Consider the following 14,464-nt stretch of genomic DNA (forward strand, 5'->3'; position numbering starts at 1 on the left):
CCGGGTCATCATAACATGCTATTTAGCTTCCATGTGTTCAAATGTCTTTGCATGTTCTTGTTGCAATTGATTTCTAGTTTCATGCCATTGTGATCTGAGAAAATGGTTGATTTGATTTCAATCTTCTTGAACTTGTAGATACTTAGTTTGTGTCCTATCATGTAGTCTATCTTTGAGAATGTCCCATGTGTAATTGAGAAGAATGTGAATTCTCTAGTTTGGGGTTGTAATTCTCTGTAGATATCTATTAAATTCATGGTGTAGTGCATCATTTAGAGTCTCTGTATCTTTGCTAATTTTTTTGTCTAGAGGATCTATCCAGTGATGTCAGCGGGGTGTTGAAGTCCCCTGCTATGATTGTATTGCTATCGATTTCTCCTTTAAAGTCCTCCAGAAGATATTTAATATATTTTGGTGCTCCTATATTGGGTGCATATATGTTTATGAGGGTTATGTCTTCCTGTTGGATAGATACTTTCAATATTATGTAGTGGCCTTCTTTGTCTCTAGTTATGGTCTTCATTTTGAAATCTATTTTATCAGATATGAGTATTGCTATCCCAGCTTTTTTTTCTTTTCCGTTTGCTTGAGATTTTTTTCCATCCCTTCACTTTCGACCTATGTGAGTCTTTTGTTGTGATGTGGGTCTCTTGTGAACAACATATAGATGAGTCATGCTTTCTTATGCAATTATCTACTCTGTGTCTTTTTATTGGAGTATTCAGTCCATTTACATTTAAGGTGATTATTGATATGTATTTATTTATTGCCATTTTTGTTTAGTGTGGTTCTATTTTTCTTTCTATTTCTCCTGCTAATTACAGCAGTCCTTTTAACATTTCTTGCAGTGCTGGTTTGGTGGTAATGTATTCCCTTAGCTTTTTTTTTGTCTGGGAAGCTTTTTATTTGACTTTCTATTTTGAATGATAGCCTTGCTAGGTAGAGTAGTCTTGTATTCAGATCCTTGTCTTTCATGACTTTGATTACCTCATACCATTCCCTTCTGGCCTGTAGTGTTTCTTGTGAGAAGTCAGTTGAGAGCCTTATGGGGTTTCTTTTGTAAGTAACCTTTTGCTTATCTCTTGCTGCTTTTAGGATTCTCTCTTTGTCTTTAATTTTTGGCATTTTGATTACTATGTGTCTTGGTGTGGGCCTGTTTGGGTTCTTCTTACTTGGGGCTCTCTGTGCTTCTTGAACTTGAATGCCTTTTCCTTTACCCAATTAGGGAAGTTTTCTGTCACTATTTCTTCAAATATATTCTCTAACCCTGGCTCATTTTCTTCTTCGGGGACTCCTATGAGTGTTATTACGTTTCCAGTTGTCTCACAGTTCTCTTAAGCTGCCTTCCTGTTTTTTGTTTGTTTGTTGTTGTTTTTTCCTTTTGGTTTTCTGATTGGTTGATTTTTTTCTACCCTATTTTCTAATTCACTGATCCAGTCCTCAGCCTCCTCTATTCTGCTATTTAGACATTCCAATGTGTTCTTTATTTCTGCTACGTCATTCTTCATTTCTTTTTGGTGGTTTGTGGTTTTTAATTTCCAACTGGTTGATTTTTAACATTTCTATGTCTTTACTCATTGTGCTCATGTCCTTACACATGCTGTTGCCCTTACTCAATATCATGGCTCTGAATTCTAGTTTTGATAACTTGCTTAACTGCATCTCATTTATCTCCTCTTCGGTAGAGGTCTCTTGTTCTTTCATTTGGCTTTTGTTTCTGTTTTTCACCATTTTGGCTATCACAGTGGGCTTTGGAGTCTGGCAAATTTTCCCTGTGGGTTTTGGTGTTCTGCTGTTTGTGGCTCCCTCTCCTTGGTTGGATGAGCCAGGGAGGACCCATGTTATACAGCACTGTCAAGTCTTACTTTCCTGGTTAAAGTTGCTAGCCCAGGGAATGGTACAGTTATCCTCTAGCTTTTTGCCTGGAGGCTATCACTTGTGGTTACTTGAAGAACCTTGGCTTCTCAGTTGAATGAAAAACTCCCTCAGGTACTCAGCGTAAGAGGATTTCCCAAGGTTGCGGCAGATCCTGGTTGGTACTGGGCCTCAATTAGCATTTCAATGGCCACTAGGTGGTGTTGAATCTCCGAGGGAGGGGCCGCTGCATCTCCCCAGAGCCCTGGGAAGGAGTAAGATGACCACAGTCCTCTGTGGCTGCAACTCAGCAAAAGCTCTGAGTGCCCTCCAAATCCCGAGTGAACCTACACAGTTCCAGTCCAGTCTGCCCTCCCTCTGCTGGAGCCCAAGGTAAGTGGCTGCTGCTATTTTAGCCTCTGTCCCGGCTCTGCGCTGTGGAGCCGCTTGGGAGTTTAACCCGAGGTCACCGCTTCCAGCCAGGGCCACTGCTCACAGTCAGGGGCGCTGCTCCCACCTAAGGCCGCTGCTCACTGCCAGGGCCGCTGCTCACAGCCAAGGCCGCTGCTCCCACCTAAGGCTGCTGCTCACAGCCAAGGCCGCTGCTCCCAGCTAAGGCTGCTGCTCCCAGCTAAGGCTGCTGCTCCCAGCCCAGTCCGCTGCCGACCGTGTGCTCCCAGCCCTCCTCTCCCATCTCTGCAAGCCTACCAGGATTGAGTCAGAGTCCCTGGTTTTGTGGTCCTTCAAGCTGCTTTTCTGTTGCCTTTTCCTGACGATTTGTCTTTATTTTTGTTGTAATTCCAGTTTGTTCCTGGGAGATGGTCTTTGTAGTTTCCATTCACTCTGCCGCCATTTTGGAATCTTCTCCATTATAATTTCTTCATAAGGATTGCAAGTCTTTGCTCTCTCTCTTCTTCTGATACCCTTATGATGCAAATATTGGTATGCTTGATGTTGTCCCAGATGTCTTTTAAACCATTCTCACTTTTTTTGGATGATTATTATTATTATTTTTTTGGCTGTTCTGATTGTGTGTTTTTTTCTACCTTTTCTACCAAATTGCTTATTTCATCCTTTGCTTCATCTAATCTCCAGTTGATTTTATCAGATGTGTTCTTTATTTCAGTTATTTTATTCTTCATTCTGACTGCTTTTATTAATGCTTTCTACCTCCCTTTTTATGTTTCCTAGCCTTTGAGGAAGTTCTCACTGTTTATCTACTCTTCCCCTAAGTTCACTGAGCATCCTTACAACCAGTGTTTTGAACTCTACATCTGGTAGATAGCTTGTATCCATTATGTTTAGTTCTTTTTCTGGAGTTTTGTTATTATCTTTCATTTGGGACATGTATCTTTGTCTCCTAATTCTAGCTGCCTCCCTGTGTTTGTTTCCCTTTTTAAAAATTATGTTTTTATTAATTTTTAGAGACAGGGGAAGGGGAAAGGAAAGAGAGAGAGACAGAGAGACATCAATGTGAGAGAGAAACATAGACCGGGAATTGGACCAGTGAATTTCACTGCACAGGACAACATTCAACCAACAGGGCCATAGTGACCAAGGCATGTTTCTATGTATTAGGTAGAGCTGCTGGTCTCCAGGCCTTGGTAGAGTGGCCTTATTTAGTAGGTGTCCTATGTGGCCCAGTGGTATAGTCTCTCTGCCACCTGAGCTGTGTGCTCCAGGTGTGTCTCTTATAAGTGTTGTGTGTACTTTTCTGTGCAGTTGAGCCTTGATTACTGTTAGCATGTCAGTGGGAAGGATTGACCCTCAGGCTGATTTGTTGTGAAGTCTGCTTATAATTATAGTGGAGGAGCTTTTGTGCAGGGGCTGAATCTACAGAGCAGGATTCACTTTATTGGGGCTCTGATGTCTGCTGAGTCTGCCCTTTGATTATATCATTTGTGGAGTTGGTTGGGTGGTGCTATGGTTTGGTCTGATTCTGGCCACTGAGTGTGTTCATTCTGGGGCCTCTTGGGAGGTTCAGTCCATGGTCAGCTGCTACTGTGCCTTGCTCTCGGCCACCTGGTATGAGCTACAAAGTGAGATGGACTTGGAAGTGCCTGGAAGAGGCTAAGCTATGAAATGAGCCAGGCTGCTGCTATTCCCAGGCTTAGGGATTTTTACCAAGTGATACAGGGCTTGCTGAGGCCATGTGCTACTTGTTTGGAGTTTGTGAACCTTTGAAAGATATTAGGAAAGCCTAAAGCGTGAGCCAAGATAGGTCATTTGAATGGAAATTCTACTGTAAGCTGCTTAGCTAAACCTACACTTAGGGGGGGTGGGGTCTCAGGGAATAACCCGGACAGAACAAACAGTGTTACTAGGTTGATGGAGACTCAAATATGGTGCCTACCTTCACATGCAGGGGAAAGGCTCAGAAAAGGAACAATGGCCTCTGGGAGAAAGCTCCCCCTCCATTTCTCACCCTGAAACCAGACAATTAGCTTCCTCCCTGTATTTTTCTGGTGCCTTTTGAGATGCCACCCCCATGCTGGATCTAATAGCGAGTGAGTTCATGTTTGGGCCATTTAAGAGGAACAACTGAGACTTCAGAAGCTCACCATCTCACTTAGCCACAATCTCTCCTGATTTTCATGGGCAGAAGTTATGGGTTCTTCTCTTCCCAGCACCACAAGCCTAGGCTGAGGAGCCTGGTGTGGAGTTGAGACTGTTTGTTTCTGAGCCAGAACCTCCACAGCCAAGATATTCCTCCCAAATTTTAACCTTCATATGTGGGTGTGGGACCAGCCTGCTCCATGTGTCCACCTCTCCTACTGGTCTCATTCAATGTGGCTTCTTTTGTATATCCTTAGTTATAAGACTTCTATTCAGCTAGACTTTATGCAGTTCTGTAGTTTAATTGTAATTTTGATGTGGTCATGGGAGGAGGTGAGTACAGTGTCTCATATCTCAGTGTGGTCAAATACCTTATGTCTATATAAGTGAGTTTCTTATATTTACCACCCACAAAATTTTCCCGTGTTTCTAATCCAAGTGAATGGCTTCACCGTCCTTCAGTTGCCCAGAGACAAAACCTGGGACTTATCCTTGATTTTTTGGCTCTTGATTTCTCCACATTTCAAGTCCTATCAAGGCTGTCTCCTGCAAATATCTAGACTGTATTAACTTTTATTCATCCCCACCTGACACCACTATACCTCTCATGGGGATTTTTGAAAGAGCTTCTGCCTGGCTTCCCTTTCTTGTAGTTCATTTGGCTCTTTGTAGCTCTGGTGATCCTTCTAAACCCTGCATCTGATCTGATCCCTTTCTATGGCTCCATATTGCCCTTGGAACAAAGTTTACACTGTTTAAGGTAGCTCAAAAGGTCCTTTGTGATTTGATCTCTATCTGCCTCTCTAAATTACTCTCCAATTTCCCCTACTTAACTGGAATCTAAACCAGCACTCATTCCTTTATCACTTGTCGTTCTTCCTCAAGTTCAGATTCATCTAAACCATGTTTGTTTTGTTTGGTCAGCATTCTAGCTCAGTACATATTTGTTGAACAAATGAATGAATGAGTTGAGGCTGACAATTGTCCAGTATTGGCACTGCAGACACAGAGCTAAAAAGCACATGCCTTTACCCTCAAGAAGCTGATAGTCTAACGGGAAAGTTGCACAAATGGTACTGTAGCTAGGTGCCTGATTGCCCTGAGGATGATCAAAGATATTCAGAAGGGTATGTCAAGGTCTATAGAGACCTACAAACTGTTTGGTGCTGTTAGAAGTAAGAGTGGAGGGGACTCAATTCTGGATATCTTAAATGCCATCTGAGAGAGCTCAGTTTTATTCTGTAAGGAAGCTATTTAAGAGAAATAAGATGGTCAAACCTATATTTTTAGAAGGATCCCTGGGGTGTTTGTGTGGTGAATTGGAAAATCAACAATTTGGGATTAATGGTATGATGCTAAAGAGATTAAGATGGCCTGCCCTAGGATTAGCAGGGAGGATAAAGCTTTAAGAATTATTGGAAAGATGTCTGGGGTTGGAGATATGGATTTGAAAAATTATTAGTTTAACCTGGCAGGTGTGGCTCAGTGGATTGAGCATTGTCCCCTCGATTCCTGATAAGAGCATATGCCAGGTTGCGGGCTCGATCCCCAGTAGGGGGGTGTGCAGGAGGCAGCTGATCAATGTATCTCTCTCACATTGATGTTTCTATTTCTTTCTCCCTTCCTCTCTCTCTAAAAAGTCAATTAAAACAAATTTTTAAACAAAAGAAAAATTATTTCCTTATTCATGGTAATCATGGTAATCGATGCCCTGAGAATGAATGAGGTCTCAGGAGAGTTTGGAGAGTTGAGAGTTAGGAAGATGAATATTCAAGGGAGAGTTGTGCATGCGTGATAATGGGTAGAAATGGTCACAGATTATATGGTTTCTTTTTTTTTTTCCTCACCCGAGGACATTTTTGCATTTTTTTGTTCAGACAGAGCGGGGGGGGGGGGGGGGGGAGAGAAACATCAACGTGAAGGGACACATCGAGTGGCTGCCACCCGCACGACCAACCAGGGCCGGGGACAAACTGCAACCGAGGTACGTGCCCTTAGAGGGAACCGAACCCAGGTCTCTCTGTACCGCAGGCCGACGCTCTAACCGCTGAGCCAAACCGGCCAGGGCAGATTATATGGTTTCTCATAAGCCAAGTAATAGATGTTCAAAGAAGGGAAGCATGTTCTGTGGTATGAGGCAGTGGAAAGAATAGGTGCATATTAATTTTTTGAGATTTCTAGATGACAAAGGATAGATATTGAACAACAGGTAAAGGAGACTGTAGAGGCAAATAAGGGTTTTGGTTTCTGTTTTAAGATTGGGGAGACTAGCAGGTTCACAGACTGAAGACAGAAAAAAACACAGGTCCTTTAACTCCCCACCCAATGCCCTTTATTCACATTCTCAGCTATTTGGATCCAAAAGTAGTTTTCTATTGGAGTCTTCTGAGATATATCAGAATAGTCCCCTTACCTAATTAATATGTTTACATTTTCTGTCATCTCAGAAACTCTTTCCAGAATTAATGAATTCTCATAGTGAAATTGCTTTAATGAAAACCAAGTCAAGGAAAGGAGTATCATCTGCAGTACATATTACAGGCACATAGTTAATATTTGCTGAACAAACTTGGTGATGCAGGCCATCTCTGAATTCATCACTGAACTCGTATGAGTCTTTCTTAAAGCCATTATCTCATTCTGCCTCTATTACAGTTAGTATTGCATCTTACTTCCCCATACTAAATCTCACACTTACCAAGGGCAGGAAACAAATATCTGTACATCTCTATAGCCCTCAAACATTCAGCAGTATTTGGCAAAAAATAAATGTTAATGCACATTTATCTGAATAAGTGATAAGACACAAGACTTCAGTCATTTTTGTCTTATTTTGTTTTGTTTTGTTTTTTATCCTCACCCGAGGACATTTTTCCAATTTTTGTACAGATAGAGTGGGAGGGAGAGAGAGAGAGAGAAACATCGATGTGAAAGGGACACATCGAGTGGCTGCCACCCGCACGACCAACCAGGGCCGGGGACAAACTGCAACCGAAGTACGTGCCCTTAGCGGGAACCGAACCCGGGTCTCTCCAGACCGCAGGCCGACGCTCTAACCGCTGAGCCAAACCGGCCAGGGCCATTTTTGTCTTATTTTGAAAGAATGGATTTCTACATCTTATTGACATTTTCAACCTATTCTTTCTATCTACCTTATACAAACAAGCCATTGAACCTAACACAACTCTCATATTCCACCTCAATATGTAAGCACCTTAAAATATCCTAGTAATATTCCACCATTTGACTCTAGTTTTTTACATCACAGTTTTGTCAATTTCTTAAAAATCACTTCTTATAAATTAAAGAGATGAGTATCAAGTTGCCATATGTAGTTTTTTAAAACTCTCAGTTGATTCCATTATGGCACTTTTCATGTCCTATTATAACAGAGTAGAGAATGGAAGATAGTATAAAAGAATCTGTCATGATAGAGTCAGTATCTTCATTCTCTATGAGTTATTTTTTTCTAGCACGTATTCCATTGTGTTGTAATTATTAGTGTTATGTCTTTATAAACCCCAATCTTTGCAGAAACTATGTGTCCTTTATCGTTTCTTCAATCCCTATTGGAATATCTGGCATATAATAGGCACTCATTGAAAATTTCCTGAATGATGAAATAAGTCATAGATTAACCTATAGAGCTATCAAGATTAAACAGATTAGACTTTTTTTTTTTTTTTTTTTTATCTTCACCTGAGGAAATTTTTCTATTTTTTGTTCAGATAGAGTGGGAGGGAGAGAGAGGAAGAGAGAGAGAAAGAAACATTGACATGAAAGGGACACATCGAGTGGTTGCCACCCGCACAACCCAATCAGGGCCGGGAACAAACTGCAACCGAGGTACGTGCCCTTAGCGGGAACCGAACCTAGGTCTCTCTGGACCACAGGCTGACACTCTAACCACTGAGCCAAACCGGCCAGGGCCACATTAGACTTTTGTTCAATCCGACCCAAATAGCAGGAGTGGCAGAGTCTGATATGAAATTTAAACTTTTAGAACTCGTATAAGTGTTTTTAACCTTGTGGTGTCTGAACTGTCCTTTCTAAGCACTGTATTTTCCCTCTTTTCTGCAGGTTGGACTCAGATCTGTGATAGAGCAATTTCCTGGGCAACTTGATTTTATTCTTTTGGATGGGGGTTTTGTCCTAAGCCATGGCCACAAGCAGTTGATGTGCTTGGCCAGATCTGTTCTCAGTAAGGCAAAGATCTTGCTGCTTGATGAACCCAGTGCTCATTTGGATCCAATGTGAGTTTCAGAATTCCTGCTATTTAATAACACAGTGTAAACAGAATCATTGAGGCCTACTTCATATTGACACAAATTCCCATTAGGTTGTCATGTCTGCAAGTGGAGGAACGAACCCCTTTTAGATATGAAATACTTGTCCAGTGGAAAAGTCACCATTTGACATGAGCACAAGTGCTTATTTCCTAGTATAAGAGCCTTGTGTTCACCTCTGAGTGTAATTTTGGAATTTTATACAAACTCTCCTCCTTGTCAACACATGATGAAATATTTAGTTAAACAGGCAGATTCTGATTCTTATTATTTTTATTTCTATTCTATTTATAGGATAGGAAATATTTATAGCACAAAAGAACTACTAGTGATTCAACATCAAAAAAAAAAAAAAGTACCTTTGTGAATTTTTCTCTAAAATATTTGACCTATTTATTGATGGAAACTTAGAATCTACACCATAGTTGAAAAGCTGACTGTGGCTGACTCTGCATCACAATTACATTAAAAATATTTCTTATACGTTAAGTAATTTAAAGGACACAGTAGGACAATAGGTATGTTATTAAGGATAAAGGCAGATTATTGATGTTCTGTGATATGTGTGGTATGTCCTTTTTTTTCTAGAACATATCAAATCATCCGAAGAACCCTAAAACAAGCATTTGCTGACTGCACAGTGATCCTCTCTGAACACAGGATAGAAGCAATGTTGGAATGTCAACGATTTTTGGTGAGTGTTTATAATTTACTTAAGATTTCATTTCTCCTTTATTTCTTGATAACAATCTCTTCCATGATAGTTTCTTCAAATCACACCAATGTACAATGGCCTCCTTAAAATGTGTCATACAGCCATTTAGCTCAACTAAAAATAGCTGCACCAGTTTCTCAGTTTCTCAGATCTGAGCTGTAAGGTAAGGTTAGAATTCAGTAAATCTAAAAGAGCAGCATATTACTAAGTTCCATTAATAAGCTGGAAGTACTATACTTTTGAGTCCTTTATTTAGGGATCAAGTCAGAAGAAAGTCTTAAGTCCTAATGCTTTTAATAACTAAATTCCTTTGGAGGGGATCCAAGACAGGCCTGGATTGTCTTGCATCTCATGTAGTTTTCATACGATAGTTAAAAGGCTCATATCAATTTTTAAGTCATTATTTGGAGCTTGGGTAAGTGCCTCTCCCAACCACCTTCTCATTGTGCTTTCAAAACTGTCACAGATTCTTTCAAGTGATGTTTACAAATTCCCTCGGGTTTAGTCACAAGGAAGTTCTCAGGATGATATATCACGTCATTTCTGTTAAGACTTTTTGAGGCTCCTGGAGGTAAATGCTTTCCTTACTGAAGTATTGTTACTACTATTATTATTACTAAGCTTCAGGTAACAAATTACAGGGCTGACTCACAACTTCTTGCCGTGCCATGGTCAGGTTCAGGAGATTGGGTAAAGCCTTCTTATTCTCTGGCCCTGGGTTTACTCAATTTGAACATGTGAAGGAGGTATATGAGACTCAGGCACACCCTGAGCAATTTGGAATTCTTACAATTCAAACCCCCTGTTGAAGAGGTTCAACTATCATGCTGTGGACTTTCACTCATTTTTAAGGTAACATAAAAGGGATCTAACAAAAATCATCCTGGTTTTAAAAGCACCCTTAGTTCCTCTAAAGTTCTCTGAAGAAGTACATTGTTTAGTATAATTCTAATTTTTTAAAAAAATCTTCCAGCTGCTAAGTTGAAAGTGACAGGTAATTTCACAGACAGCAGAAGCTGGATGAACCAAGATGATAAAGGACTCAGCAGTGAAATGAATCTCCCTGACAGTTCAGACTGTGAGCCTCTGGAGAACTATCTTTTCTATTTGGCTTTTATTCTCCTCTGGGCCTGTGTCACTTTCTGCCCTTGATGTGGTCCGCCTTGCCCTGTCCAAGACCTCACTAACAGCCACTTCCCTAGGTCATAGAGGAGAACAAAGTGCGGCAGTATGATTCCATCCAGAAGCTGCTTAGCGAGAAGAGCCTCTTCCAGCAGGCCATGAGCCCCTCAGACCGACTGAAGCTCTTACCCCACCGGAACTCGAGCAAGCACAAGTCTCGACCCAAAATCACTGCTCTGAAGGAGGAGACAGAAGAAGAGGTGCAAGAAACCAGGCTTTAGAAAGTAGTACAAAGGTTTTCCTGAAACATTCACTCATGGAGTTGTAGAAAACCATTTATGCCTCAGAAAACAAGGATGAGTGATATTATTTTTTTTAAGGAAACATGTTGTAAGAGGAATTAAGGACATTCACATAGATTTGTATATATGATGTCCTGGCAATGGTCAAATTGTGTGAAAGACACTTCAAATCTTGAAGATTTACCACTTGTGTTTGCAAGCCAGATTTTCCCCAAAACCTTTTCCTTTTGGTGGTCATTGGAAAGGTATTTGTAAATGTCAGCAAGCTTGATTGTTCAGCTTACTGTTTAGTGAATTTTGTTGATTTGTATTATTGAGAATTGTAGTCATACTATTTAGAGTTATGATTAACTTAAAATTTTAGTAGTTTATATTCCTTTTTCTCTAATCTCTCCAAGATATTTAAAAATGCAACTATATCATCTGATAAATATTCAGACTATCCCATTTCTAAGTGAGTATTAGAAGATTGTGAAAGTCACAATACAGTGCATCAGAATATGTACTGTGCAACATCTAGGTATCAGTCAGGAGAGAGAACTTCTGAATCCTGGAAATCAGGGTTAGTACCATTCTGTTCTACCAAAAATTCAAATAATTCAGATAATCATTATACATCCCTTACCTGGGGAAAAGGCTACAAGACCCATATGGGGGCAGGATAGCTCTCTTCATGTGGAAGTTGATATGCCTTTCCCCAGCTTCCAGAAAGTAACAAGTTCGTAAGACCTCTGAACTGAAGGATGGCTAGAAAAATGTTTTAATGCAAATTGGTGCAAAAAAATTCTTCTTATCACAGAAGCTGAAGGTAGTGAACACACAGGCAGCTAAGCCTTGGGTCCCGCAGGTATACATACCTGAAATCTGAATGTCTAGGTATACATAGGGTGATGTCACATGTTTTCACAGTCACTATATGCACTTCATATTGTATATACTGAGTGGGAGAGATAATTGGAAACACACTAAAGAAGAATCAATCAGAATTAGTTCTGTATGTTTCTGTTTTATAATTTTGTGATGCAAATGAAATTTTCTCTGGGAAATAATATTAATTTTAATAATGTTTCAAATTCATATATAAATGGCTATATTTTAAGAATGATTATATTATGAATTATATTTGTATAAAAATTTTATATTTGAAATTTTGACTTTTAGGCACTAGCTATTTTTATGATATATTATGTTTAAACTGGGATGAAAACTTAGGATGATGTCCACCAGGGGCATCTATTCTGAAAGTGTAGAGAAAAGCTTTAGGGCTCACACAGATGTTGCATACACCTGGATAATTCCTAGGCAGCATACAGGTTCCCTCTTAGATGCAGCTCTAAAGAAAATAGTACCACAAAATCTGACTACTCCTATCAAGGACACACTACCTTCCAACTCCAAAATAACCCTAAAAATTGCATTTTGTTTTTTACTGTAAGAAAATATCATTTGTCAATAAAATCCACATATTTGTGTGAAAGCCGTTTTCAGATGTGTTCACTGATCATGTCTCATTGATCTCTTACTTCAGTCTCTTAAAGATAATGGAACACAAACCATAAAACTTCTGTTAGATATAACTTCTTGAGAAACCCACACAAATTAAGACGGTATTAAAAATTATCTCTTTTAAAAATTGTTGCAAAATATGCATAACCTAAAATTTACCATGTTTACCATTTTTAGGTACACAGTTCAGTGGCCTTAATTAAGTGCATTTGCATGGTTGTGCAATCATCATCACCATCCAGTCACAGATCTTTTTTTGTCTTGCAAAACCAAAACTCTAGCTATTACACAAAAACTATTTCTCCCTTCCCCCAGCCTCTATGACCATTGTAACTGGCTCTATGATTCTGATTACTCTAGGACCTCATATAAGTGGGATAATATAGTATGTATCCTTTTGTGACTAGTTTATTTCACTTAGCCTGTCTTTAAGATTCATCCATATTGTAGCATATGTCAGGATTTTCTTCCTTTTTAAGACGGGAATAATATTTCATTGTATATACCACATTTTATTTATTCATTCACTTGTCAATGCACACTTACGTTGCTTCCACCTTTCAACTATGTTGAATATGTTTTCATAAATATGGGTATATTAATATCATTTTGTGTTCCTGCTTTCATGAGTTATGACACTTTTAAAATTATTTTTGTTTTAAAATGAAGGTTTATAGAACAATAAAAATACTCCACAGGGATACATTTATTTTTATAGTGGTAGCTATCTCATAGCTCTTGATAAATGAACATAGCTCATCAAGGGAAATAGTATTTCTACACTCAACCTGGGTGGCTTTTCTTTGTTCAAATCCCTGTTTTTAATTGGTGAGGCCTCTTTGGTCCCTTTTATTCCTTGTGGAGTTTATTTTTATTTTTCTGAGGAAAGTCCACTGATGCCTTCGTTACTTTGGGGGAGGGGATGCTCAGGCACTCTTGGTGGGGCAAGTGCTCGTCCTCTTCATCATCACCAGTTTCTGGCTGTGTAGGATGGCGCTGGCTCTGTGGATGGCGGTCCCACTGGTACTTGCTCTTGCGGGTCTTGGGCCAGATGCCACTTAAGGTGGCCCGCAAGTAGGAGGGGGCCACTTTTTGCTGGCCGGATCTCGCTTCATGACGACCACCACACCTTTGCAAGTGGGCCATGGGCTCCAAGCCCATAGATTTGTGATGGAAGGAGCTGTGGGCCTTCAGATGATTGGGTTCAGCACTGTGTGCTGCTTATTCCTCTTGATCAGGAAGCTGAAGCAGCGCCACCACCATCCACTGCAGGTGGGCACACATCGTGGCAGCTCTTCTCGCTGTGCTGGCGGGAGATGGAAAGAGCCTTGCAGAGATTCTTCATAAAAGATGTAGGTGCCAGAGTGTGGTAAATGGACAGTAACCCCCCACAAATGCCAAGCCCTCCAACCCTGTCTTCATTTGTTTGCAAAGGTTTGTTTTCAAACATGACCCCAAGAGGGCAGCCTTAGAGCATGCTCTATTCTAATTATTCTAGTTCTAGTCTTAAAAAACGAATAAACTGTATTTTGGGGGCATTTTTAAGTTCACAGCAAGACTGGGCAGAAAGTATGGAGTCCCCATATAGCCCCTGCCCCCACACATACACAGCCTCTACCACTGTCAAATTCTCATTCCACAGTGGTACATGTGTTACATTTAACAAGTCATTATCACCCAAAGTCCATGGCTTACATTAAGTTCTATTGGTTTGTGCCTCATGTATTTTGGTAGTACATGCACTTCTGTTGTTAGGCACATACACATTAAGGATTGTTGTGTCTTCTTGGAGTATACTGACCACTTTATAATTATGTAACATCTTTCTTTATCTCTAATAACTTTCCTTACTCTAAAATCATCTCTGAAATTAATATAGCTCTTCCCTCTTTCTTTAGATTAAGGTCAACATATTATAGCTTTCTCCATACTTTTTACTTTTAATCTTTTTTTTTATCCTCGCCCTAGGACATTCTTGCATTTATCTTGAGGTAGAGCTAGAGAGAGAGAGAGGGAGGGAGAGACAGAGGGAGGGAGAGAGAGAGAGAAACATCAATGTGAGAGACACATCAAGTGGTTGCCACCCACACGACCCCAAGCAGGGCAGGGAACAAACTGCAACC

The 14,464-nt window shown here is 40.2% G+C and overlaps 1 protein-coding gene and 1 pseudogene across 1 annotated transcript in view; one reads left to right on the forward strand and one right to left on the reverse strand.

Annotated features, from left to right (window-relative positions):
- The window catches only part of CFTR (CF transmembrane conductance regulator), a 241,327-nt gene extending 230,466 nt beyond the window's left edge, over positions 1 to 10,861 (forward strand). Inside the window, exons 25-27 of the mRNA XM_036246835.1 lie at positions 8,491 to 8,663; positions 9,285 to 9,390; positions 10,614 to 10,861. Coding sequence (XP_036102728.1) covers positions 8,491 to 8,663; positions 9,285 to 9,390; positions 10,614 to 10,814 — 480 coding nt within the window. The 3' untranslated portion in view covers positions 10,815 to 10,861. The remainder of the gene's footprint in view (positions 1 to 8,490; positions 8,664 to 9,284; positions 9,391 to 10,613) is intronic.
- Positions 10,862 to 13,267: 2,406 nt separating this feature from the next.
- Positions 13,268 to 13,625, reverse strand: LOC118620479 (annotated as a pseudogene).
- Between the last annotated feature and the right edge of the window lie 839 nt (positions 13,626 to 14,464).

Source organism: Molossus molossus, unplaced genomic scaffold, assembly GCF_014108415.1.
Source record: "Molossus molossus isolate mMolMol1 unplaced genomic scaffold, mMolMol1.p scaffold_m16_p_7, whole genome shotgun sequence".
Classification (NCBI taxonomy): domain Eukaryota; kingdom Metazoa; phylum Chordata; class Mammalia; order Chiroptera; family Molossidae; genus Molossus; species Molossus molossus.